The sequence below is a fragment of the Xiphophorus maculatus genome, chromosome 3 (genome assembly GCF_002775205.1).
Source record: "Xiphophorus maculatus strain JP 163 A chromosome 3, X_maculatus-5.0-male, whole genome shotgun sequence".
Classification (NCBI taxonomy): Eukaryota; Metazoa; Chordata; class Actinopteri; order Cyprinodontiformes; family Poeciliidae; genus Xiphophorus; species Xiphophorus maculatus.
In genome coordinates, this window is record NC_036445.1 from 27,998,356 (window position 1) to 28,025,586 (window position 27,231).

Consider the following 27,231-nt stretch of genomic DNA (forward strand, 5'->3'; position numbering starts at 1 on the left):
TAGTTGTCTAAAAGCACAACATAAATTTAACATCAGCACTTCTTTTGTTTTAACTGTTTTGTTATCGTCTGCCAGGTTCAAGCTCTTTTGAGTCTCAAAAGATGGATCGTCCCTCAATCTCTGTCACATCCCCCATGAGTCCCAGTATGCTGCGGGACGCCCCCCAGTACCTGTCAGGACAACTCTCAGTAAGTGACGACAACTTTCCATACACACCAAGGCAGAAAGACCGACAATTTGTCTGTAGTTAGAGAGTTCTTTGTAAATGTGGAATACAACATTAGCATGTGCAGTGCCTTATGGAAGTATTCATAGCCTGTAAAATTGTCCACATCTTGTTATGTTGCACTTACAAGCTTCAATGCAATGGGATATTATTGGGATTTTATGTCAAAGATCAACACAAACTAGTGCATATTCATTCAGCACCCGATATTTTGCGGAACCATTTTCCCCTGCATTTACATGCAGGTGCAAGTCTTTTGGGTTGTGTCTCTAACAGCTATGCACTTCTAGATACTATGAAAATTAGCCTATTAATCTGTGAAAATCATCTTTAAGTCATGCCATGGATTCTTAATTAGATGTGTGTCTGGAAATTAGGCCATTTCAACACAAGAAGTGGCTTTGATTTAAACTCACGGTGCTCAAACTGTGCTACAAATCCCACTGGTGCTTCTTTGGCTGCTTTCTGCAACGTAAACTGTTAAATATGACGCAGACCAGTGTAAGCTAAACTCAAGATAGGAAGCTACAAATGCCAAAAGATTAGATTGAAATTAAAATGAACGGCAGTGAATCAAAAATCAGCATCTGGAAAATAATTGTTTAATTCTTCTCTTCTTTGTGATCATGCTAACTATTGAAAACAAATACCAACAACATTGATGTATTTTGTGCTTTAATACTGTAATAAGAGATGTATAATAAATAGTGAGTGAGTGAATGAGACAAGTGTAAATAAGTTGACTGTAGTTGTCACCATGTTTTAGGTGTGTGGCAGCCATATTGGATTTCAAGGCCTGGGCTGGTGAAAAATGTCCACCACAGTTTGAAGGGGATTTCCATTAATTTTTTTCAACAAATAACACTTCTTAAGCCTTAATTTCAATACTGGCTTTCTTCTTTCCAGTCCCCTATATTGTAAATTTGAGGAGTGAAGGAGTAGCAGTTGTCCTGCCAACAACTGAGATGTACAACACACGTTTCAGATTATTTAAAAGTGAAAACTTTAGAACGATTCATCGTTCCTTCTGTTTCACTTTGACCTACTTTTTTTTCCTTCACGTAAAATCCCTATAAACTACATTTAAGTTTGTGTTTACCTTTACAGTTATTTCTTCTGTAAAATCTCCATAAAACTATAAAATCTGGTTTTAGATGATTGTTGCTGCGACTGTTCTCTACTTTCACCAGTCAGTCTGTTCAGCTGGCCTTCAGCCAATCCAGGACAGGACTCTAGATCAGGTTGCGAAGTGCATTCTCCAGTATCTGGTATAAGAACCCTCCTGGGGTAAAATAGGTAAAGGGTTGCATTAAAACTAGGAACAAGTCAATCCTCAAGGGAAGGTGGTGTAAAAATAGTAACACCACTGAAACACGTCTTGCTCAAAGTTTGGTTATTTAATAGTGACAATTTGGCAAAAAATGTCTCAAACCTGAATTTTTAAAAATGTTTTATGTAAATTTTGTTCACGACAAACGTTGCAAGTGTTTCCTGTTGTTTAATGAAGATACAAGCATAGCAGTTGATCTACAAGCTACTAAATTGTTTCTCAACAGATGAGATCTTGTGTTCTCTTTTTGTGGAAAAATTTAGCATAAAACGGATCAATCTCACAAACAATTTGTTCAGTCCTCTTGGATTACACTTAAAGCTTGATTAGTAGATTTCAGGATTTTGTTGTGAGTATTTACAAAGCTAAAAGCAGAGAGAAAAACACCTAATAAATAGAGGTGATAAGGAGCAGAACCGGTAAACTTTTGGAGAAGCATTTTTTCTCCTTGGAATAAACCCATGGCCGCAGATGTTTGGTGGAACCTACAAACTCTGGTTGTTGTTTTTGAGTGCAATGTGAGATTTCTTTGGTTTTATTGCATATTCTTTTTCTTTTTTTGTTTCTTTTGCTGTTGAATTTTGCTTATCCAGAGCCAAAGCCTTAGTAGAAGAACAACGCCTTTTGCCCCTAGGGTCCAGGTAATGGCCCCTGTATAAAGGGAACACACTATCTCTTTGGTTTTTGCTCACTTACTGTCGACTGGCTTTCCTCCCCCCATATTTTTGGGAAATGCATTCTTGGGGGAAATCGTAGCATCAAATTTCCCTCTCAAAAGAGTGCATTGTGTGGTTTTTCTTAAGTTTGATGTGTTGGTATCATGGTTATAATTGATTCTTCTTAGTTGTTTCTCATTTTAACCCATTCACGTCATTATTCCCTTGTACTGTAATGCATGCTAAACTAAATTGAGCAGCTTTTGAAAGTTTCTCTCTCATTGCTTTTTGTTTTTTTTTTTTTTCCAAAATTGTTTTCAGTGATCTGCCCCAAGCTGAATAATTAGTTTTATGTTTGGCAATCAATGAGGTTGTTTCCATTTTTTTTCTTCTTCTTTATATAAGAACAGTGGTATGTGAGAAAGTATTCTCTTTCAAATATGATTTTACAAATGTATTACAAAGGCAAATTATTTAGAGTTGAGCTGTATTTAAAATCTTATATTATATAAATCGTATAATTGTAGATACAAGTCTCTCTGTTTGTTCCTCAAGGAATCTGGATTCTTACCTTACATTGGAGATTTTGTTGGACTTTTCTCAGTCCTACAAGACCATATTCTGCAACAGACCGACATCGAATGCTTAAAGGAATACAACAGGACATTTTGTGTTCCTGTTATCAAGTGAAGGCAATCTCCAGGTCAATGTGACCAGGTCTGTCCGCAAAGCAGATTTAAACCAGCGACCTCTGCCAAACCGCTACTTTTCTTCTCAAAAGTGCAAAATGGCAAAAGGGGGACATGACCAGCACATGCTGAAGTCTGGCTCTCTCGTTTCCTGTAGAGAAACTATTTTTTTTTTGCTTTCTGTGACCTCTTTTTTAACACCCCTCTAATCCTGATGAAAAGGTTAACTTCGAGTCTTCATGCTACAGTAAAACCATCCACACTGAAGAGTGTTCTGGTTAGCACAGTCTGATAGCAAGTATGCCTGTTTCTTTCTCACAGCAAGACTTTAAAATGTTTGCCGATATTCAAAACCTGAGAAACCACACACGGAGATTATAAGTCTTATGTTAGAGCAGGTTTTGGTCGTAGCCACACACAAACCAGCTCCACTCAACAATAGTCAGGTGTTGGATGAGAAATCTCGCAAAACCTCTGGAGACCAAATGTGAGTTCAGCATAAACAAACATGGCCGACTGGGAGGACGCAATAGCGATAGTTTGTGGACTTTCTTTAAACATTTTAAAGTAATTGCTGCATATATTTTTCTCTATATTTTTTCTTTTAAATGGAGATAGTAATGGTATTTTTATTTTTTGTTTTGCTTAAGTGAAGCTTACTGAAACATCTTTAAGTGCTCTTCTCGCATTGCTGCATGAAAGCTGGTATTTGTAAACAGTGGACTCCCTTTCCATGATCATATTTTAAATGAAGTATGGACAAATGTTTTGAAGCCTTGTTTCTCATTTCATCTGCTGTTCTGAAGGCTTCTTGTGAACTTTTCCATCTTTTAAGTGTCTTTCACCGGAGTCCATACTTCTCCTTTAACATTTGATCGGCATGATTGGTTTCTTCTTATAAGTCACTGAGGGGGTTTCTAAACACACTGAGACAACCTAATCAGTGATACAAAAACACTTCTTAAAGGAATATTTCAGACCATGAAACTTTTAACATTTTAGTTAATTTCAGTTAGAATAACATTATGGCTATTAGTGTTCATTTATATTACGGATTTTACGATACATTCCCCGTATGAGATGAGATGATGCGCGAGAACAAGACAAAGTTTCGGATTTTTAATTTTTTTTAATCAGTGTATTTGGATAGAGAATAGGCTACACAAAACACAGAATGTGTCAAAGGATCTCTGCTTTGTATCAGGTTTGACAATCTAATTTAATTCAGTTCAACTTTATTTATGTAGTACCGATTTACAACACGTCATCTCAAGGCACTTTTCAAAGAAAAATCAATTTAATTGATTCTTCTTGTCAAACAATGCAGTTAAGTGGAGGTCATTACTGAAATTGGTTTAAGAAGTTTTCTGTTTAAGAAAACTCAGGAGACGGTTGTCCTGTCAGACCGCCAGTTCCCGAAACAACACAAAGAAAAATTCTTGTTAAAGCTCACACACAGTCAGTGCGACCCCGCCAGACTGCGCACAAAAAGAAACTACTTCTGGGGTCCAAATGGCCCCGTCTCTTAAGTCCGTAGGAGGGTTAGCAGGAAAAAACCTCCGGCAGAACTGGAATTCAGCTGCGTCAGCGGCCATCTGCCGCAACCGGTTGGGGGTTTAAGTAGACAGATACGCAAAACAGAAACAGAATCACTGATCTGGGAGTCATTTCTATGTTAAGGAAAAGTAAGACATCACTAACAGAAATAAATTAGATTTTGAATCAGAGTTCATCAAATGCGTTACATAGTCATTGTTAAAATTGCTCCTTAGTTTTGCAACAATAGGAACCTCCAAAACCAGCCGTTGCAGTATTCTTTCGGTGCTTTCAGTCACGTTTTTAAGGTGACCAAAATCATACATATCCCAGAAAAAGCACATTCAGCTTATTAAGAGACGGTCTTCGTCAAATTAAGCAGAATCCAAATTCGAAATGAATCTGCAAAGACGATTCGAAGAGATTTGACGTCATGATAAATGTCCTGCTTAACGCGCGACTTGACGTCCTTTAAACATGTTTGCCCCGTCAGGTAGACACAGGAGAAAATCCTGGACTGAAACCAATCACTCATTTAAAAGCAAAACGGGCGTTACAGTCAGTGAAGCTAGACATCAATTGTTCTGTACTAACTTCTGCTCTGGCTTGATGAAGTCATCTTCTCCTGCATTATTCCTTATGTCTTTATTTAAATTTTTTTCCATGTGGACCCCTGGTAAGGTCTCAGCATGTCGTGTTGGCTCTGCCCCTACAGGTAAAACTCTGGTATGACAAAGTGGGTCATCAGCTAATTGTAACCATTCTGGGTGCCAAAGACTTGCTACCCAGGGAAGACTGCCGGCCCAGGAACCCTTACGTCAAAATCTACTTCCTGCCTGATAGAAGGTAAGACTAAAATAGCTTGGTGATAGTTCAAATCTGTTATATAAGTCTGTATCATCTTGTCAATAAACTGTCTGTATAGATATATTTGAACTTTGTAGATTATTGGATTTGCTTTTTGAATTGTTTTGGAGTTGTTGATGTGATGTCACAAGCTTGTGTTTTCATGTTTCCACCATTACTGTAAAAGCTGGACAAATACAGTATGTGCATGCAGAGTTGGGTGTAGTTACATTTAATCAGTTACATTTACTTTTGTAACTTTATTGTGGGGGCGGAGGGGTGATCACTTTTTTTATTATACTTTTCACTTTTACTTGAGTCATTTTAGTATGAAGTATCGGTATTTTTACTTGAGTAAAATTTCTGGTTACTTTACATATTGTGAGTAACTTGACTGGATAAATAACAAGCTCATTTTAACCTCACCAGAGACACGTCTGCAGCTTTTGTTAAAGTTTCACACGTTTTATATTGGAAGAAATTGATTTAGAAAAATGTTTTCTGTTGTTTTTTTTTTATTTTATTTTATTATTTTTGCCTGATTTCATTTTTGTAATTATGTTATTTATATAAATTATTTTCATTTTGGTCTTTAAAATACCAAAATTAACACATAGCTTTAAATTTTGGTTCCTCTGGTTATGTCGTTTTTAGATGTTGCTGTTTTTATCAACTACTTTTTTCACTCTTACTGGAGTAATTTCTTGGACGGCTACTTTTTACTTTAACTTGAGTAAAAATATGTTGCATTAGTGCAACTCTTCCTGTTTTAATAAGATTTTTGGATCCTCCCCTCTGTGTGTACGTTTCAAACTACATTTGGTTGTGTGTGTTTCTCTGGATCATTCGAGAAGTGGTTATTAGTGAAGCGTTAGTGCAGTAAACAAGCGTCCACTCGCTGAGCATGCTGTGGTGCTGTGTCCTGTGCTGTGTGGTATTGTTTAACTCTTGTGACCGCGGCTCTTCCCTATTGAGGTTCTAAATAAAAACAGTCTGAATTATTGTTCCTCCAGTGACAAAAGCAAGAGGAGAACAAAAACAGTAAAGAAATCCTTAGAGCCCAAATGGAATCAGACCTTTATGTATTCGCCGGTCCACCGGCGGGAGTTCCGGGAAAGGATGCTGGAGATCACGCTGTGGGACCAAGCCCGGGTCAGGGAAGAGGAGAGCGAGTTCCTGGGAGAGGTAAGGGAATCAAACCTCTGGGCCCGCCCATCGTCAAGTCATATGATAACCTGTCAGTTTCAGGGATTTCAACTCTGTGTCAAACAGATTGGGCACCGGTAGAAAATGCATCCATTTTCGCTTTTATTTGAGTTAGTGAAATGTCACAAATAACAAAGTGTCACTTATACCTGTGTTAACTAAGTGGAGCCCATACATTTTTTTAATCCTAAATTTTTCATAATATTTTTTGTGTCATTTAATCATTTTGTAAAAATAACATATAAGTTAAAATAATTGATTTGAATGTATTTTTGCAAAACACTGCTGCCAAAAAAACTATAAGAATAGTGGGAATAAAATAAATTAAAATATTTAATGATAAAATATTACTTTCTTAGGCAATGGAGTCATAAAAAATGATCTGATAATAACATTTTCCATCACAGAACTCATGGTCTTCTAAGGCAGCATTTATACTATATTATTTCAGTCACTATTCAATAATGTGGCAATTATTGAATAGTGACTAAAATACATTCTAAAAGTTTATGTTTCTTTACATATTTTGAATCATATTTTGCCGGTGAGTTTGCAATGGGGGTCAGAGGTCAAGCAAAGTTTGATGATAGATTGGTTTTGAAATTAGGTGGTTAGCCCAGAAATCTGCTTCCTTTGCAATCCTACAGTTACCTGCTAACATTGTAAGTGTTTCTCTTAATCAGTTTGAAGAAAGAAGCTGTTTGTTAGAAGTACTGTGGCCAAAAAGGCCCTGGTCATGTAACTTGACTTTCTCTGTAAGTCTAAAAATCTCATTTGCTCTCCTCAAGTTCCATTTGGAGCCATAAGGGAAACATGTAACCTGTTATTTCTTTGTCTGAAACAGAAAACATTTGGGCAATCTGTAACAGTTTTCAACAACCTAGAAAATACGTTTTTTTTATTATTCTCATCCTTTTTATTATTTTTTTTCCATCTTCTTTCTTTTCTCTTTTTATTTTTGTTTCCCTTTTCTCTTCTTTCTTTTTCTACTTTACTCCCTTTTTTCTCCTACTTTTTTCCCTTTCCTTCCCTTTTTTCCTTCCTTTCTTCTCTTTTAAATAGCATCGTTATGTTTTAAGTCTTACCACAGATTCTCCACTGGTTTTAGCTTCAAGACCACGACTGCTCCGTCAGCCCAGTTACAAGAAATCACATTTTTCTGCGAGCGCCTTGTTGCCTGACTATTGCATTTTCTGGTGGCAGATTCTCATCGAGTTGGAGACCGCTCTCTTAGACGACGAGCCTCACTGGTACAAGCTACAAACACACGACGTGTCGTCCATGCCACTCCCACGTTCCTCCCCAAACGCACAACGCAGGCAGCTCCACGGAGAGAGCCCACCACGGCGGCTGCAGAGTGAGAATCTCTACCAAAGTTTTCCCACTAAATGCTCTTTTCCATGTTAAATATGTAGTCTGGACACATTTTTGTACATAAAAAAAGGAGAGAGATTCAGCTGATATCAGACAATATGTCTTGCTTTACTTTCTGCCGCACATCAACATTACTGCTTCTGCTTTCACAGACAAAGGCTCGTATTCGTATAACTCAGGTAACGACCCCTGTGTTACCGGCCGTCACTGCTCTGTGGAGCGCCTTGTTCTTCTGTCCTCTTTAAAAATGCCTCCCTGTGCTTCAACTTCCCGTCTCTATTCCCTACAGAGTGCGTGTTTCTGCTGCCTTATATGGATTCTAGCACGCAGAGCCGATGTAAACTTTAACTGCTTCACGGTCGGCTCTGGGCAGCAGACACACGCGCGCTCTGGGGAAGCAGAGATTTACGTACACGGTGCTTCCCCTCTGTGTATTCACCTGTTTTACAATCCCACCCTGCAGCACTCATCCATAGCCTCAAAAGCGGTTTGGATTTTTTAAAATGAATTATTTGCTACTCTTCTATTAATATCGAGGCTATAAGCCAGTTGTAGTTGGCTGCACCTAAACACTCCTCTCCCCTCCGTTTTGTGATTGCAATTTGATCAGTATGAAGACTTTTCCGTTGTTAAGTGCATTTAGTGGTTTGTCAGCTTTCCATGTTTTGCTTTAGTTTGTTTTCCTTGAGTATTGTTTTTCTCTTAAAAAAAAAAGACTGAGAGGGTTTAAAAAAATTCAAATGATCCTATAACTCCAGGGTGTCCAAAGTGCGGCCCGGGGGCCATTTGGGCCATCAGCTCTTAAAAATAACAGGTTTGGTCCTGCTGATACTTTTTGTCTCGATTATTTGTGACAAAAAGTTTGGACGCCCTTGCTGTAGCTCAAACTCATCATCATAGATGTGTATAATCTAACTTTTTTTTTGTTTGTTGCTCCATTTAAAATCCAAATTGCACTTTTGTAGTTCTTCTAATATTTATTTTGTGAACTAACTGTGCTGTCTCTGTCAGCAACACCGCACTCCTTTTCCAGTGAGCAGCTCGCGGTTTCTTCCTCCTCACCAGAACAGTTTTCTGAGCATTTGTGTTAGTGAGAGGTGAAAGAGCTGACAGTTGTAAAAAAAAAAAAAGAGAAAAGAAAGAAAGAAAGAAAAAAAAAAAATCTCTGTCAGCTGAGATGAGAGCCTGGCAGCAGCACAGCACAGAGTGCAGCACTTATTTCTGAAAAATCGCGGCTGTCCTCTTGATTTAAGTCGACCAAACAGTGAAAGTGGATGCAGGTTGTAATGGATGGACTTATGTTTTAACTAGAGATGCACCGATCTGATACCAACATCTGTATCGGTTCTGACCTGGGAAAAAAAATCCAAGATGGGTGACAATGTGCCCGATCCATAATGGCAGATCTGTTCAGTCTAGTTCTATGCTTTGTGCTCTGAGTGAAGTCATGCTTTATTATTTATTTTACATTACATTAAGAATTCTTAATCTCACTTTCTGAGCCATTTGAAAGGTTTGTTATGATTTATTTTTACATGTTTGACCTATTGTTTTCATTTCAATTTCTTTATTATTTATTTTAAATTGGCCGTTTTACTCTTATTTGCACTGACTGAACAAACTAAAGTTGTTTTGTACATCTCTAACCAAGCTTGTGAAGCTATTGGTGTTTATCAGTGTGCTGTACTGATGCAGAGTTATCAAATCAATTACTAATTCAGTAAATGTATGTCTGTTTAAAAAAAAAAACATTTTAAGTGAATTCAGCTATTCTTCTGAATCGGATCGATACCTACCGATACTACACCTCTGATATCTGCATCGTATCAGATATCAGAGTGCGTCTCTAGGGTTAAGGATGTTTTGGGTGATGAAGACAGAGTTGTGTTACTTCTCCAATCCACACCTTCAAGATTACTCGAAGATTCAACTTGATGTCTCTCATTAACATGCATTAATGTTCAAAATTCAAAGAAAAAACAGTTCTATCTCTTTTTTAATTCGTATTTTGTTTCTGTTACTTTTTTTTCTATGAGTCCCTGAACTAATAGAGCTCTGATGCTGTGCAAAAAGAGCCCTCTCTCTCTCTCTCGCTCTCTCTTTCTCTCTCATATGTAAACTATTCACACCTTCACCTCCAAGAGAGATTTTTGAAACTTTACTTAAAGCATGTGAAGTTAACAAAGACAGCGGGGAACAAGAGAGCGAGGTTTCTGGTCGTATTGTGAGGAAGGCAAGTGGATGTCTCCACAGTCTCAACTGTGGAGACATTTCTAGATCTTTTCTCAAAACCCAAGGTGATTCTGCCTGAGCTTTACACTCTCCGACTGCTGATTTGAAGCTTTTTGCGGCAGGTTGGACAACTGTTGTTGTTTTAAATGCACTATAGACGTAAACTTTGACTTGTCCTGAGTCAAGTCAAAGTTTACGTCTATAGTGCATTTAAAACAACAACAGTTGTCCAACCTTTGACTTGTCCTGAGTCAAGTCAAAGTTTGACTCAGGTCAAATAAATAAGAGCCAACTTCTTCATCTTTGTACTGTATTTTTATAACAATAATAGCAAGAACTGCCGTCACACGCTTGCAAAACGTGCATGTAGGTCAGATGGTATCCGAAAACTAGCAGCAGAGCTCCACTGTTTCTGCCCACCCGGTGAGGTCATGTGAGTTCGGTCAGAGGAATCCTCTCTTGAAGGTGATGGAGGTCTGGAGGTGATGTGTTTCAGATTTACAGCAGAGCTGCTTCCACCTGCCACTGAGGCCTGACTAGATAAAATACGGTTTATCTACTGTGAGTGAACCCTTTTTGTTTTTGTTTCTTCTAACCTTTTCTGTCCGTGTCTGTGTTCTGAAGGATCCCAGAGGATAAGTGACAGCGAGATATCAGACTATGATTGTGAAGATGGAGTCGGTGTTATAACAGGTAAGTAGCTAGGTCACATTAATTATAAATCACTTTAAGAACAAAACGTCAGGCCTGAGATGGATGGAGCCAGTTTGGATGAGCGGTCTAATTTTCTGAGGTTTATTGTGTCATTGAATAATCTTTATTTTTTCAATCGAACTGGTATGAAATAGAAATATCATAATATTGTGGGGAAATTCTGGTGCACATAATACTCTAGTGACTATTAAACTTGAACCATATTTACAGTCTCTACACTGAAAAAAAGAGAATGAAGCTCCAACTTAAAAAAAATTAGTTAAATAGTTACATGTAATCAAATTATGTTTCTGAAATTGAATCTATTTGCATTTGTTTGACATGACAACTTAATAAACCTAATACATTTACTTGAATAAATGTAATTTTGAAACAAAATTTTTTTTTAGTTGGATCACCTGTTTTCTTTTTTCAGTGTATTCGTATCTTAGAAGGATAAAAAAGCTGCAGCCCGTCAGCAGAAGCAGAGTGAGGAACTCTGTCCATTCGACCTGCAGTAGCTGTTCTGCTGCAGAAAACCAGACGCAGCGTTGCTACCAGCCAGAACATCACAGAAACACTAAAGATGCACATACTTCAATTTTACCTCCCCCCAAAAAATCAGAACATTTTAAACCCACACACACACACACACACACATATATATATATATATATATAAGTAAAAATGTACAGAAAATTCATGCATTTAAAACGTTGACGATTCCTTTCATCAGTGTAAATACATACCTGTATTCCCTGTTTGCAATGTCTGGACACATTTTTGCACATTCTTTTAAAATTTACACACTAAAGAGAAAAAAATGAATATTTCATTAGAAGTCGCAAGAAAAGCTTCTGATGAGCGCAGGGAAAGAGGGCAAGAGCTGCCGGCTTGTTTGGCATGTTTCACCTCCCTATTTGGAAATGTGTGCCACAGAGGAGAAGAAAAGGAACCAGGCCTGGACGCAGACAGGGACCCAGTTACAGTAACCACTGACAGACAGACACAGGAAAAACACAGGAGCTCCACTCTGGTTTTGCTCAGATGAGCGAAGAGGAAAACACAATCAAGTCTGTTTAACATTCTCATCAGGGTTTGGTTACATCAAAAAGCCAGCTCTCCTCACTTCATTCACGCTGACAGAAACACTCATTCACCTGATGTTTGGACGCAGACGCTGCTATTCTGCTATTTTTCTTCTTTTCATTTGGGGATTTGTTTGGCACTGTAGGGCTTTATTGACAGTCACCAGACAGGAAATGGGCAGAAACAGAGAATATGTGAGGAAGACGTGAGTTAAAGGCCTCAGGGAAATTTCCATGTGAGAGTCCAGCTGTACTTTCATGTCAGTTTTCAGGAAATTATTTCAATTTTGTGGCACTTTCTATGGAGCAGATCTTAATAAATACAAGGTTTTCTAATATCTAGGGCTGCAGCTCACAATTGTATTCCATAGATTATTCTGTCGACTAATCTGACCTTTACTCTAAGAAAAATTCTGCAAATTTTTCCTTTTAGCACATACTTAATTTTGTAGTATTGAAATGCATAAAAATGCAAATAATGCAATTACTTCTTTAATAAGGTAATACTTTGCCTACATTCCAAAAACGTCGTTCCTTTTGTGAACACTTGATCATTTGTAGCAAATGGTGCTAAAGAAATACGCCCAACATCAACATGTAAAACGCTCAACCCTGATGCTTGATGCATCAAGTTAGCTTGATGCTAACTTGACTTAGCATCAATACAGTATATGACTGATTGGCTGATTTTTTTTTTTTCTTTTTGTATTAACCGATTAATAATTGATAGAAAAAATGATAAATCGGAAGTTTTCCTCAACAGAGTTTGAGCCATGTGAAGCTAAAACTGCTACTTGATGAGTTCTGGGTAGAACATCTTGACAGACTAAGATATTTTTTCTTTATCCTAAATGCAAAATGTAAATATTCTATGTCCAGTTTTGGCTTTATTACTGCTCCGACTGTGTTGCTCTTCCAGCAAACGTCCTTCATCAGAGTCGGTAATACTCCAGTTAGCAATTATTCACTTACTAAATTAGTTGACAGTTATTCCAAAAATCGAATCATCACGACTAATTCGATCAATTGTTGACATCTACTCTTATTTAGATTTGCTGATTTCTAGCATGACTGTTTTTTCCTTGTATTTGCAAACATTTTTCTTTGCTCCCACCTGAAGCCCGGCGTCCTACTTCTGCACGGACTCAGCTCACTCTTCCCGTTAAATCCTACCAACCGTTGGCAAAGGATTCAGTTTTTTGTACTGACGTCCTGCTCTCATGCACGAAGCTGCATGTCAGCAGGAAGAAAAGATTTTATCGTTAACTATCCTGCTGCTGCTGCAGACTCGCGTCTTCGATTCAAATGTTTTCCGTTTTGCGCAAAATATGAAATAAAGTGAAGACATTGCCTAATTGTTATATATAGAATAAATGTAATTAATTTACAACCTGGATACATCAATTATTTTACATTTAAAACTCATTAAATGTAAAGCAATTATTTAGCCCTTTATATCTCCTTATTACTAAAACAATTAGTTTTAAATCACTAAAGGAATTGCTTCAAATCAATTCCTTTAGTGATGTTCTATATATCTTTGTAACACTACATCCCTTTTTAAAAATCTTTCCTGCTTTTATAACTTTTGATTTAAGATTTGATTTAACTTAATTTAATGTGCTACACACTCTGCTGAATACAAATCAGGTTTAATAGAGCTACGCATTGACCTTAACCACGGCTTCTAACCACGTCTGATTATTAGTTAATGAACTCTTTCAGCCTGAATGGACTAAGCGATCTAGCAGAAAAGAAAAAAAAAAGAATCATTATTATGTTTCGGATTTTTTAAAAGGCTATTTTCATGTTTAATGAACAATGTTAACACAGCAGATAATATGCACTTTTATTGAAAGGTAGCACTTTCATTCTTGGAATAAAAGCAACTTGACATTCGGAGAACAAAGAAGTTGGAGCCGTTGCAGAATGGCTTTCAGTTTGGCTTCTTCTAACTTATGATGGCACGTCGGTTTGATTTCACGATCATTTATTGTGAATGTTCAGATTAAATAGATGAAAACGTAATGCGCTGAAAAAACACAAAATCTTACAAAGGATTTTTCTTCCAGTTTCTGGTGGCGATATCTTAGTGGACTTGAAACATGACAAAACAAACTTAGGAGTAACTTTCCAGCAAGAAATAGGAGCTTGTTTTAAGTGAACAATTCCTTAGTATTGATGAAGAAAATATAATTCCACTGACAAATTATTTCACTTCTAACATGAGAAAAATGTCTTGTCAATAATTAAGTTAATCTTGAACTAATACATTTGTCAATATTAATTTATTTTTTTACTTAAAACAAGGTGCTGTATCTTGCTGAAAACATACTTGGAAATGACTTTTGTTTTATTTCAAGTCAATAAGTCAGTCATGTTTAGTTGTATAGGACACTTCAACAACAAGACAGTTCAAAGTTATTTACATCGTAAAAACACAAAAATTAAAAGTCACAAGTCAAGTGTACTGAGATATTTGCTCTAGAAACAAGACTAAAAGTACTCTGTAAGATGTAGTGTTTTTGTGGAGTGTGTGTATTTAAGTATTGCTCTAAAAGTTTTGCTGAACCGGTGTGGATCCATTTATTACCCCTCTGTACCTCCGGCTATATGTTTTTTGTTTTTTCCAGATTATCGGCCAAATGGAAGAGACTTCCGGAGCTCCACGCTGTCCGTCCCGGAGCAGATGATGTCGTCTAACCACTGCTCTCGGTCGGCGGACATAAACCGGGCCCGGTCGCGCTCTCCCAGCGTCCCCCCACCCTCCAGGTAATCAGAGATTATTCAACTGGAGGATCGCTCTTGTTCAAAAAAAAAAAAGAAAAAAAGTTGAAGGTTTGGTTTGGAGTCAAATATGTGTTACTTTGAACTATTTTACATTCTTATTTTGTGTCTTGAACATTTTCAGGAGTAATTTTTCAGGTATAGGAAGGTACAAGAAACTTTCAGTCACCTATTTGACTCGCCTTTCTAAGCACTGCTCTGTCTCTAGTGATGTGTAAGTACACCGCTGTGCCTACGCAATTCAAGGTGACATTTTTAAAATCAATAAGATGCTTATTGGACAGTAGGGGACAATTTGTGATGTGAATGATGTCTACTAACCAACTCAGAAATCCTAATGCATTCTTCGTAAGAGAAGATGTAATGTAATACTGCCTTTTTACAGTTTCCAAGGACACACAGTCTTTACATACTGTATATGTGTACGGAAGAGGATTGGGGCGACTGAAAAAGACAAAAGAAAAGATTTCTGATGTTTTCCTCAAAATTCTGACATTAATGTCTGAATATTAAAGTCAGAATTCTGAAATAAAAAGTCAAGGCCACTGAAAAAAAAGAGAACTTTGATTTTAATCTTCTGAAATCAAAAGTTAGAATTCTGAGAAAAAAAGTGATTTTTTTTTTTTTTTACTTTTCAGTGGCCCTTATCTTCTTCTGTAGATATGAATATTCTGGGTTGTTTAAAATAAATAGTTGCTTCTGTCTCCCCTCCCCCTTTTAGCCACAAAAAACCTGAAGGTTTGCTTCACTTTTGAACAGAGTTGACAACATTTTTGCCAAAAATGTATATTTTCTGCTTTTTTTTGTGATTTCAATTTGCCTATAAGGCATTTTCCCCTCTACTTGAATGCAATTTTTTATCTCATTTTTCTCTGTGATCATTTGCAGTAAATGCTGAGTAAACTATGTAGTGCTGACATGTATTTCACCCTCTTTATAAAAGATGCCACCCTTGATGGGAAGGATATTAGTTATCCTTCCCTAGCACTTATTCTGTTCGTCTTTTTATTTTTTATGTTGGGTCGGAAAATGTCCATCCAAGAGTCCAATCACGGCCTTGGCACCGCCAGGCTGCAGCTACTTTCGCCCCGGCCAATCAACTTTATTTGTTATTTCAAAGGCTCAGCCTAAATCAGTGTCTGATACAGAACATGCACTTACCTAAATTGTCTGGGAGAGCACTTCCTTGAGTGTATTCCATCTGCTTTAATTAACAGCATCTGGTAATTTATTTAAAACTGTTGAAAATGACACTGAAAATGAGTCATGCTGAATTTGGTGGTGTTTCAGTCAGAGCACCTACAGTATTAAAGGAAGAATACCCTGACAGAATTTATAAGGTTTTTACAAGATTTCTTTTGTCAAATGTATGTCCTTTTACTTTTAATTCTTGCTTTTTGATGTTCTGAAGCTGAAGTGACTGCTCTACAATGTGGCTTCACGGAGAAGCAGTCTTCTTCAGAGCGGACCCACCCTTTGACAAAAGTCAATGAACTGCAACATTTTTGGTTTCAAAAGAAAAACCATTTTCTTTGTACACTCTTCTACCTGCTCACCAACCTTACGTCTTACGGTGGGTGAACTGCCATGACCTCCAGGTGCCTTGGTGCTTATGTAACCGACATGATGACATAGGGCCTCAGAACTGGCTTGAAAGTGTTTCCTGAAAACACTCATGTCACCACCCTGGTGACATTAGACCAGTTCATGTCTGAAGTGTGCCGCCCTGCCTACTCCTTTTATAGAACTGGTGCGTCATAGCTGCAGTAGGTAACTTTTTGCTAAAACTGCGACCATGTCCTGACAGTAGAATATGAGGTAGAAAATCTGTGAAGAAAATCGAGCTGCTATTTGCATAAATGCGCCGCTCCCGGTCAGAAACAACCAATCAGAGCCAGGAGGAACATCTCAGTCAACGCGTTCAAACTCAGGACTTGTGCTGCTGCTTTGCTAGTGACAGAGACTAGCAAGCTAACGACTAGCGTAAGCTAACGTCACAGGAGAACTCCCGATAAGTTGGGTTCTCGACGGGCTCCGCTGTGGGGAGAGGAGCTGTAGCGCAGCAGAGATAAAGGGGGAGGGGCCTGTAAGGTGTGCTTGTTCAAACTTTCAGCCTAAGTTTAAGGTTTTCTCAGAACTCTCTACTGCAGCCTTAAGTAGTGTTAGCTCCTTCTAATTTTTAGGACTCCTCTCTGTCCTTCCCTCAACTTTCTTTAAGTTTTTATCCACCTTTGAAAACAAAAATATACTTACATCTACTAAGCCCACTTCTATCGTCTTCAAATTCCATCTTTGGGAAATCTTTGCTCCTCAGCTCTCCATAACTCCATCTTTCTGCCCATGATTTTTCTTTCTGTCTTCCAAACATCCTTTCCTCTTTCCTGTCTTCATCATTGCCTCTTCTCTTTCTCCTCACCATACCCAATCCATCTCTGTCTTCTCTCCTCCCTCCGTGTGTCTGCAGCCATTTTCTCACCTTACCTCGAACCAGACACACTCAGCTTGCTGACGATCCTCAAAGGGACCTCAGGTATACTTTTGTCTGAGTTTGCATGAAGCCTCATCTCGACACATCCTCTCTTAGTTCTCCACCCACAACCCTTAAGGTGCCTTCTGCTTTTATTTGGTTGTTTCACACTTGACACACACACTACGGGATATTTTCCCCATACGCCATCATCAGTACAAACGAAGGTTATGAAAGTGCGCCAGTGGCGTTTTGTCCAGTAGAGGGGGTTCCCCAGCAGAGATACGTTTGATTCTAAATCCGTGTAATCGGATAAACCTGCAGTTTTTGACTGATGCCTCTAATGGAAATCCATAAGTAATGTATGATATTACCAGCTGTGTGCATAGAAGGGAGGAGGGAAAAACTAAATTGAATACTTATTTTATACCGTATCTTTTTGCCAGCCGCAACCACGGCGTGTTCCCAATCTGCAGAGAGGAAGCAGTCAGGTTACTGCGTTCCACTCGGATGACCCGTGCCTATTCAGAGGGCGCCTACTCCTCCAACTTTGCCTACCAGAGGTATTGAAGTGTACCACCGCAACATCTGTGCATCATGTTGTGGTCTCCTCGAGTCGTACCTCGTTCGTCTATGATTTTTTATTTTTTTGTCACCGTGAGAGTGATGACTGAAAATGATATCTTATCTGATATCATTTTTTTTTTTTTTTTAAGTCATCACCGCTCTGGAGTCGAGCAGTTGTGAAAACACGTCTACGCAACTGCCTCTGTGTGTGGAGACTCCGAGCTCGTGGTGCTGCTGGTGTCTGTGCCGTTTCGCTGGTTGTGCAGTTAACTGCTGGCCAATACTTTACTGTTGTTGTTTTTGATGGTGTCGTTTATTTGTCCATTTTCCATTATGCTAACAGCGGCACTCTATGTCAGCCCAGTGGTGTGGAGTCTTTTGAGTCTCGTCCTTTCTGTGCTATTGGCAGCAGTTTTTCACTCCACCAAAGTTTGGCATCGTTAAACACATGACTCTAAATTTGCCTTTTTCTTGTTTGTTGTTCCTGTGATGCTGTCCTGACATCCAGGCATATCTAAGAACATTGTCAGCGTTCTGGAAAATTACTTGAAAGTCAAGAATATACATCATTCGTTACTTTACGGAAAGGCTTCAAGTGGCTTAAGTTGCCTGTTTTTATGCCTATGAGGATGTGTGTGACTGTATAAATACAACAAACTGTCCTTAATACCAAGCTTTTCTTTAGGTCAAACTCAGCCTATGTGGACACTTTAGACCAGAAGCCACTACACAAACACAATCAGCAGGAATGTCATGCTAATTTGGGAGTTTACTTTTTTTGTTTTAAAAATTACACCATTCAAAATGTCAGACATTTTTTTAAATAGTTGTTAGGTGTACAGTTTTCAATTTATTGTGGATTCTCTTTAGTCCACATCAGATCAAAGTGATATGTGTAGGCTCAATAAGTTTCCATTAAATTATGAATTTGGATTAATATGAGTTACAGCAACATTTTATTTCTCTTTGGGATCAAAAACGTATTTTTGAATTTCAATTTGAATCAAAATGTCTCTTGGCAAGTTGCAGAGAAATCCTTAACAAGACCCTGATGTGATTTTTGTCTAAATGTTTCACCTCTCTTACGCTCATGTTCATGTAGACAAGTTTGTATCGCAGCGCAGACGCAGCTTTTCAGCAAAATCCATTAACTTTTATTAGGATGGACTAAATAAAACTAATACAATTTTCAGATTTTTTATCCAACCAGAATCGTATTCCTGCTGGGCAGAACATTTGCCCAACTTTCAGCCAATGAGCTGCTGATTAGCGGTCAAGTTGGAGAAATAACAGGAAGTCCATCTTTGTTGTTCTCTGGGAAGTTCGGCGGCTTGCAAAAGTATGCACACCCCTTGAACTTTTCCATATTTTGTCACATTACAATCACAAACACAAATATGTAAAATAAGAATTTTATGTGAAAGACCAACACAAAGTGATATACAACGGTGAAGTTGAAAGAAAATGATAAAACCTTTTTTATTTTTATTTTTACAAATAAAAAACTGAAAAGTCCAAGGAACACACCAGACAGGTCAGGGAGAAAACTGTGGAGAAATTTCAAGGCTATAAAAAGATTTCTCTCTGTATTTGTATTGTTTGTGTAGGCAGCTGCAAAACTTGCTTCTCTGTGGAGGCTGACACAGATGTTCCAGTGGCTTATATGACTGGACATGCATCAAAACTGTTTTTTTTAATAGATTAAGCAGACTAGTGTTAAGCTTCTCAAATGATCCTGACCTTGTGGAAAATGTGGGGACTATGCCAAGAAACAACAACAAAAAAACAGATAACCAGTCCAAATATATTAAATTTTACCCATCTTGCCAAGAGGATTGATAAGGTATTTGGTTAGATTTATGCCAGAGGCTTTGTCGATGGCTGCAAAAATCATTTGGTTGACCTGCTAATGGAGCTGAAATTAGTGGGAGCTGCATTTATATGTCTGTATGGTCTGGCAAACATAAATTAAAAACTGTCCAAAATTAATAAGACGTTTTTCCCAATGGTTACGGTGTGTGAACTTTTCGTCAGAACTCCATATGCCATGCAGTGCTTAGAAGATGTATTCACCTGTCATTGCTTTTACAAATCAGTCAGGACACAGTTTGGCTTTTTTGACATTTTTTTAAATAAAAAGAACAAGACTTTAATGTAAAAATTAAAACTAATTTCTACAAAATACTGAAAATAAAAAGTTAATCCGTTTTTCTTTTGTTGTTGGTGGTGTTTTTGACAACAAAAGTTTTGAGTTTTCTTGTAGATTTCTTTGTGAAAAAATTTTTTTTTTGCTTTTTTTTTTAAATCATAATTGACTTTTAAAGAAATGTAAAAAATATCCAAGGTGAATACTTTTTATAGGAATTGCATATGCTATATTCAGTGCAATATAAATGAAATTATGGATATCAAGAAACATTTGATCTTCGTGGCACACATCCTCTTTTTGAGCCATGCAGTGTAATTGTGTTAGGAGTTTGAGGCGGTCTGTACCGACACATGGAAACATAAATATTCCAAATTCAGAAAACTAAAAGACTCCAGCAGCGGTTGGAGGAATTCAATGGGGCAAAATGTGTTTTCTGGATGTTTTATCACCGTGGTAACCACTGAGATGTTGTTTTCTACCTGCTGTAATCTGAAAGGACATCTCCTCTACTGGACAACTGAACTGCCAAACTCAACCGTCAGCTGGAGGTTTTGACACGAGAAGGAAAATAGAACACATTGTTTCATTTCTAGTTTTAAAATCTTGGTATCAAAGTTATGGGTTAAAGTTTGATTGAATGTAACTTTTCTGTTCAATTTAATAACCATGAAAACTAATCTGAGACAAACAAACCCTCAGAGTTTTCTGTAAACATGAGTATAAAGGTTCATTTTGATGTTTTTGGATCTTTGATAAGAAGCAGGTAAATTCTGCTCAAGTATCAAACAACACGCATGGTCTAACCCCCTTACGACATTTTCCGTTTTTAGACTGTGATTAAGTTCTTTTGTGCACTACTTTCACACGGTTCAGTTTACTCCCTTTCTTTTTTTTCCCCCCTGTTTGTAACGGTTAATGAAACACGTCTGCACTGTCTGTGGCTTCTTTAACTAAATGTGAAACCTCACAATCTTTTTCCTTCTAGCTTTCCAGGACGATATTTTCCCTCCTTCACACTGTGCCGTGACTATAACACAAATGTTTTGGAGTAATAAAATGCATCAAAAGCAAATTCCAACTTACATGCAGTTACATGCCACATTTTTCTTCACATCTCACACTTTAGGTGAGAAATAATGCATGTAACATAGCTGTTCTTTCAGCTTAGGTCTTTCTGACTACAATGAATTTGTAAAGTCAACCATAAGATGAACAAATAGCAGGCAAATGTTGAAAAAAAAAACTTTACAAAAAGAGGCTTGTTAGCTGACCAAACAAAAAGCATTTTAGTTCTTTAAGACCGTTATCTACTGTGTATGCATTGCTGTTTTGGTTTTTAAAATTATCTTTAGGAAAATTGACAGTAGCATTTTGCATGCTGTTTTTAGATGGTTTCCGAATAATTTCTCAACTTGAACACTCGCATGGACAAATTTGTTTACCCTTCTGGTAAAAAGCCTTAAAATGAATTAAATTTTTATTCCAGTGACATAATTTAATGCTAGAAAAATCAATCCTGCTGGCTCAATTAGCAATGCACATAATGACCCCTTAAAAACACACATAACTGGGACGCGTGCCAGGAAAAAAATTATTTTCTGACCTAATGTCACAAACATAAACATACGGAGTTTTAACTGGAACCATATCCTTCGGTCAAGTGAGGCTAAGTTTGATATTTAGCATCACTAAACTCTCCAGGCGGGCTCGGAGCAAAACAAAGGGCTGAATATGAAAGCGTCTCATGTCCACTGTTAAGTTATGCGGAGGCTCTGTCACGCCGTCGGCATGTTTCTCCTCCAAAAGCTCCGGGAACCTGGCTACAGCTAACGGCGTCATGAACTCTTTGAAATACCAGAATTTTTTGGGTAAAGAATCTGATGCATATGGTATGCCTGAAATGATGCAGAAGGACAGAAAAAAATATAATTAAATTAAACAAAACAACAACAAAAAAAACCCTTGGTGGACCTGGTTAAAAATGCGTTGTCGATGGGTTTTACACTGGAAAAGTATCCTAAAAATGTGACCAAATAAGGGTTAAATCTTATGGGGAAGAAAAAAGTGTAATTTTTAGAGATTTGTTAAAACTGCCACCATGTCCTGACAGTAGAATATGAGACAGATAAAGTGCGAAAGAATCAAACTCCTCCACCTTCTTCCTGTGGTCCTGCTGTCATCTGCAGAAACACACCGCTCCCAGTCAGAATCAACCAATCAGAGCCGGGAGGAGGGTCTCAGCGCTGTCTAACAAACTCGTGTATGCGCTGCTCACGCCCTTCCCCTCAAGTTTTATCAAATATGAAAAAAGAAACATAATAAAATTTGCCTAGCTTTAAGAGTGTTCTTTTGTTTCACTTTCAGTGCGAGGATAAGCGACTGCAATAACATTAATTTAGTTTAAGGCTTTTTACACATACTTACCCAGGTAAACTTATACCTTTTCTTGGCACAGTAAATAAATAAATCACATATGTTAAATATAAACATTAGAAATACAAACCTCCAAATGAAAACAAACGATGTAATGAAGACACGTTCTTCATTGTTGGTGTATTTTTTTAAAATTAAGAGAAAGAAAAAGAATAAAACACATTCCAGATCCAATTGCCTATTAAAAGAAAAAGAAAAGCTTAGCGACTATTCATAGTCATAATAAATGTACAAAGCTGCCCTCCAACATACACAGAGGGAGCGAACATTTTCCTTACTCACCATGCCTTCTTTCAATCCAGCTTTCTGTCCCAGCCCAGCTGGAGTCACACTGAGTGCCTGCCTGTCTCTCAACAACCTCTGTAGGAACCACGGAGCCATGGATAGACACGAGTTTCACAGCAGGTCCCGCTCGGCGGACCAGCGGCCCACTATAGAACGCCTCTCATCCCGCTCGCGCTCCACCGAACGACCCCACGACTCTTCCCTCATGAGGTCGATGCCATCTCTGCCGTCCGGGAGGTCCGCGCCCCCCTCCCCTGCCATGACGAGGTGTGAGCCAGATTGGAGAGGCTAGCGAAAGCAGACTTAGCAGCTAGCTGGAGGTTTTGGCTACGCAGTCATTTTCCAGAGTCGGAGCTATACTGAAGGGGGTTAAAAAAAACAACAACAAAAAACAATAGAAATTTTTAAAGTAGATTTCTGTTTTGCCACCTAAATTAAAAATCGACAAACTTGAGTTTGATTAGCTAACACTGGGATGTCAGTAATAAAAATAAAAAAATTCTGTGAGGGTCTGTATGTGTTTGCTGTATATAGGAGATTGGATGAGTGTGTGAAATTAAATAGGCAGCAGTTCCATGTGATTTCCCATGGTATTCTGTGTTTTTCCAGCAGAATACTTTTGATATTTCAACTCTATTTTACCAATTTGCTGAAGGTTTTAGTTCTATACCATCATTTTGAGCTTTAAAGGGGCAGTGTTATGCGTTTTCCAGCCACATAGTGTCATTTTTTAGCACAATTGAGTAACTATGTTACCTTCAGTTCACATATGATGTAAAAGAAATGTGACTAAGCAATTTAAAATTGAAACTGGGCCTCTATTGCTTTGAGAAAGTCCTGCTCTTTCCAACACTGCACCTTCAGGTAGTCAACACAACATGGCTCCTCTATTGAGCCTTCAGTAATGTTTTTACCAGTGTTGCATTGAGAAGTAGCTCCTATAATGAGCTCAGCAGACACAGAGTTCCACCAGATGTTTGCTAATAGCTACTGGCTAGTCTGAAGGAGCTGAGTGAACGAGTCACAGAGGAGAGCTGCTCTGTGATGCGAAAGTTTGGAGGAGGAACTGCGGCTCGAAGGCGGAGCTAGGTCCACCCAAGCGTTTTGTGCTGCTTGAATGGTTGCCATGGAGATTAAAGGATTGCTCAAACATGCATGAAAAAATCTAATCAATTCTACAGGTATGTTTTTGATGAGAGAACAACATTACAACATGATGCAAAGCTCAAAAAAGTCAATTTTACGTAACACTGCCCCTTTACATCAACCAAGATTTTTTTTCCGCATCCTCCAGCATTGCTCAACTTCTGTTAAAATGTTTGTGCAGCTAAAATCTAGCGCAGCCTTAGAGACTTGTTCCCTGAAGCTCGTACCCGACCTATTCCTGACTAATTCATACTGTATGAACAACCAACCCTGCTTCCCAACTAAAAACACTCTCATAATACCCTGCCTTACTTTACCTCACCCTCCTCACCCCAGTTCACTCCATTACCCGTTCCCTCAGTAACCCCCCATCCCCAAACCACACCTGGCCACTTTTTCCCTCTTTATTTCCTAACAGCACTGTGGATGTTCTGTATTTTCTTTACACATAACTCAGGCACATTAATCCTAACCCCATTAAATAGCTTGCTACCTCTTTTTTTATTATTATTATTATTATTATCATTATTAATATTTCCACCACACTGCTCATACACTTGTGAGTATAGCAGTGATGAGGGTAATATTTTTTTTTTACTTTGATTTCATTGTTAACATCAACTGATGCTGGTTATCCTTGTGATGGCATTGTGTTTTTTTTTGTTTTGTTTGTTTAATTTACTTTTGATTTCAAGCTGTTGAGAGACGGTATGAACGTATGGTCGCACTGGTCTGCTGGATCTGCATTGAACTCTTTTCTCCCTGCAGCCCGATGAGTCGACTGTACATGCGTTCGTCTCACACCGAGCGTCTTTTATTGCAGATCAGCTCCCTGCAGTTGATGTGACCCTCAGCCTCCATATCATGTGCCAAAATGTCATCTGTTCAAAACCCAGAGAGTGAGAGTGAATTGAAGGGTTAAAATTGTCTCCTTTTTTGCAACACCACTGATGTACGGAAGAGGATTAGTGCCAATAAGAAAAAGAAATTCTGACTTTAATCTCAGAATTCTGACGGTTTTTTCCCCCCTCAGACCTCTGACTCTTGATCTCAGAAGATTTATGTCAAATTCTGGAAAAATAAAAAAGTCAGAATTCTGATTTTAATGTCCAAATTCTGAGGAAAAAAAAGTCTAAATTATTCTTTTTTTTCAGTGGTCCTAATCCTCTTCCGTACTGATGTGTCTGAATGACCTACAAATAATATTCAGCGTCATTTGAAAATGGACCAAATGAATTATCGACCCAAGATAAAATCATTTTCCACCACTGCTATAGTGGCATGACCTAACAAAAAGAAGGTGTTTTTGCTGTAAATCTGTGATGTGGGTGCAACATGGCCTCGCCCCACCTTCTCTTTTCTTCTGCTTCACGTTGGTTTCTTTTTGTCACTCAGGGCACATCCTCGCAGTGGATCTGTCCAGACCAGTCCCACCAGTACTCCTATGTCCAGTAGACGAGGGCGCCAACTCCCACAGCTTCCACCCCCAGGAACAGATAGAAGTAAGTCACGCGAAGTTAGCTAACCATGCTGCTTTGTTACTAGAAGCACTCGATGACTCCGCTGTTTGGGTGAATGGTCTACTGACATTCACGTTTTGACGTAAAAATGTGAGATTATTTGTCTGCAGAGTTGTTCCACGTATGGTTTGATTGATGCGTTTCTGTTTTCTCACGACAACACAATCCACCTTCGTTTGGTTTATTTCCGTTTCTCTCTCAGAAGATGGAAATGAAGGAAAACAGTCAAATGAAGGTTTGTATCTGGTTTGTGTTTTTTTTTTTTAGTCTATCAGGCAGAACGTTTTGGTTGAGTTGTATGTCTCTCTGTGAAAACTCAAACCTGGTCTGCGGTGCCTCATGTCTTCTTTGCACCCTCGGCTTGCCTCGTCTTCATTTGTTTCTGACCTCCTGATCCGTCTGGATCCTGCAGGTTCTTCATAAAGCCCCTATCTGAGCTCGTGGACTAGCGGACTAGGACTAACGACAGCAAAGTGTTGCTGCTCGGACACTTGTAAATTACATTTACATTGTAAATCAATGTAAATTATTAGTAATTCTATATGCACAAAAATCATGAAGTTCTTTAGCTTTGCACGACCTCTGGGGAAAGAATTGGACAAATTGAAAGGAAAAATAGATGTAGGCTTGAGTCTCTTTAGAGAAGGACTTTCCTTAAGTTCTCCAGATCTACCAGTGTCTACTTGAGTCATTATCACTTTCTTTCTTCCTTACTTCCTTTCCGTCTTTAACCAACTGTACTTCTGTAGTTTTAGTTGTTGTTTTTTCCAATGAAGCTTAATGTCAACTGGTTAAGTTACCTGATCTGAGGTAACTTAGCCTTCCTTCCTATGGAGAAGCTGCGATGTTGATGAAGTGTGCCCGTCCTTACCAGCTGTGGTTGGAAGTTCAGCGGCGTCTTGTTATAATTATAAAGTGAATAATTTTCTTTAAACTTTACGTGCCAGCTGAAGAGGCAGCAGGAACGGAGGGAGCAGGACCGGAGAGCAGGGCCGCTGAAGCCCACAGTGTTCCTCCAGGTGTGTTACCTTCCACATAGACCTGCTCTAAAGCGGAGTTCCTTTTGCAATAAAAACCGTTTGGGTCAATTATTTACAATGCTATTAAGGAAAAGAACTTACAAAGCAGGTCATGTCTGTGGACGAGATTAATATACACGGTTGGAGGTTTCAGTACATTCACCCATAAGCTTGAATGAATGATGTGAATGTTGGCAGAGACGTGGGTTCCCCACAGTTCCTACTTCCTGCTCGCCCATCTGTTTATGTGTTCTGTTTGTTTTGTTGACTGAGGCCGTAATAGTGCTAACTGAACCAGTGGACACATTGGGACAGACTTAAAAAAAAACACTAAACAATTTACCAAGCAATCAGAAATCATCAACAACCTTCATGGTTGCATGGTTGCAAACTGGCACATTGTCCCATCAGTCCAGATGGATTCTTGCTTTTTTATGATACAGGTTGTTTTTTTAAGCATTACCCTCAGAAATGGATCTAGATGCACTCTTTGGATTAGATGAGAAGGCAGAATTTACTGGCTCCAACTTGATAAACTTATAAAATATCTGCCTTCTCGTTTGTTCTTTCTAACTCTGTTATGTTTGGCAAACTCTTATCCATGAATTTACACACTTCCTGAAGTTATGGAGCTAAATTGGGGCCATAAAGTTTAACCAAATTAAAACTGGAAAAAAATAAATTAATTAATTAAACAGAAAAATTATCCAAAACTACTTTCAGATTATTTTTCTCAGTTTCAAAATATTTTTCCAGTTTAAAATAATAATAAAAAAAACTTCTGTTTTTTTATTTTTTTTATTTCTCTTTTGAACAAGCTTCATGGCCTCAATTTAGCTCCACAGCATAAACTCCACAGTGCGCATAACTCAACAAAGTATCATTCAAAGTTAAAACAAACACTCTCTGGGTAAGTGGTGTGTTTGTGATCTGATCTGTGGGACGATGTTCTTCATTGCTTCAAAGTTTCACGGCCTCATTG

General features: G+C 38.2%; 1 protein-coding gene across 48 annotated transcripts in view; it reads left to right on the forward strand.

Annotated features, from left to right (window-relative positions):
- The window catches only part of rims2 (regulating synaptic membrane exocytosis 2), a 157,397-nt gene that overhangs the window by 89,936 nt on the left and 40,230 nt on the right, over window positions 1-27,231 (forward strand). For 14 of the 48 annotated variants that reach the window (XM_023330850.1, XM_023330869.1, XM_023330834.1 and 11 more), the window contains 10 exons: window positions 76-188; window positions 2,150-2,197; window positions 5,153-5,283; window positions 6,276-6,468; window positions 7,693-7,846; window positions 10,720-10,788; window positions 14,510-14,648; window positions 17,577-17,693; window positions 22,646-22,831; window positions 25,106-25,212. In XM_023330850.1, coding sequence (XP_023186618.1) covers window positions 76-188; window positions 2,150-2,197; window positions 5,153-5,283; window positions 6,276-6,468; window positions 7,693-7,846; window positions 10,720-10,788; window positions 14,510-14,648; window positions 17,577-17,693; window positions 22,646-22,831; window positions 25,106-25,212 — 1,257 coding nt within the window. Of the gene's footprint in view, window positions 1-75; window positions 189-2,149; window positions 2,198-5,152; window positions 5,284-6,275; window positions 6,469-7,692; window positions 7,847-8,021; window positions 8,043-10,719; window positions 10,789-14,509; window positions 14,649-17,127; window positions 17,194-17,576; window positions 17,694-22,645; window positions 22,832-25,105; window positions 25,213-27,231 lie in introns of those variants that run through there. The other 34 variants (XM_023330855.1, XM_023330876.1, XM_023330841.1 and 31 more) reach the window with 9 other exon arrangements.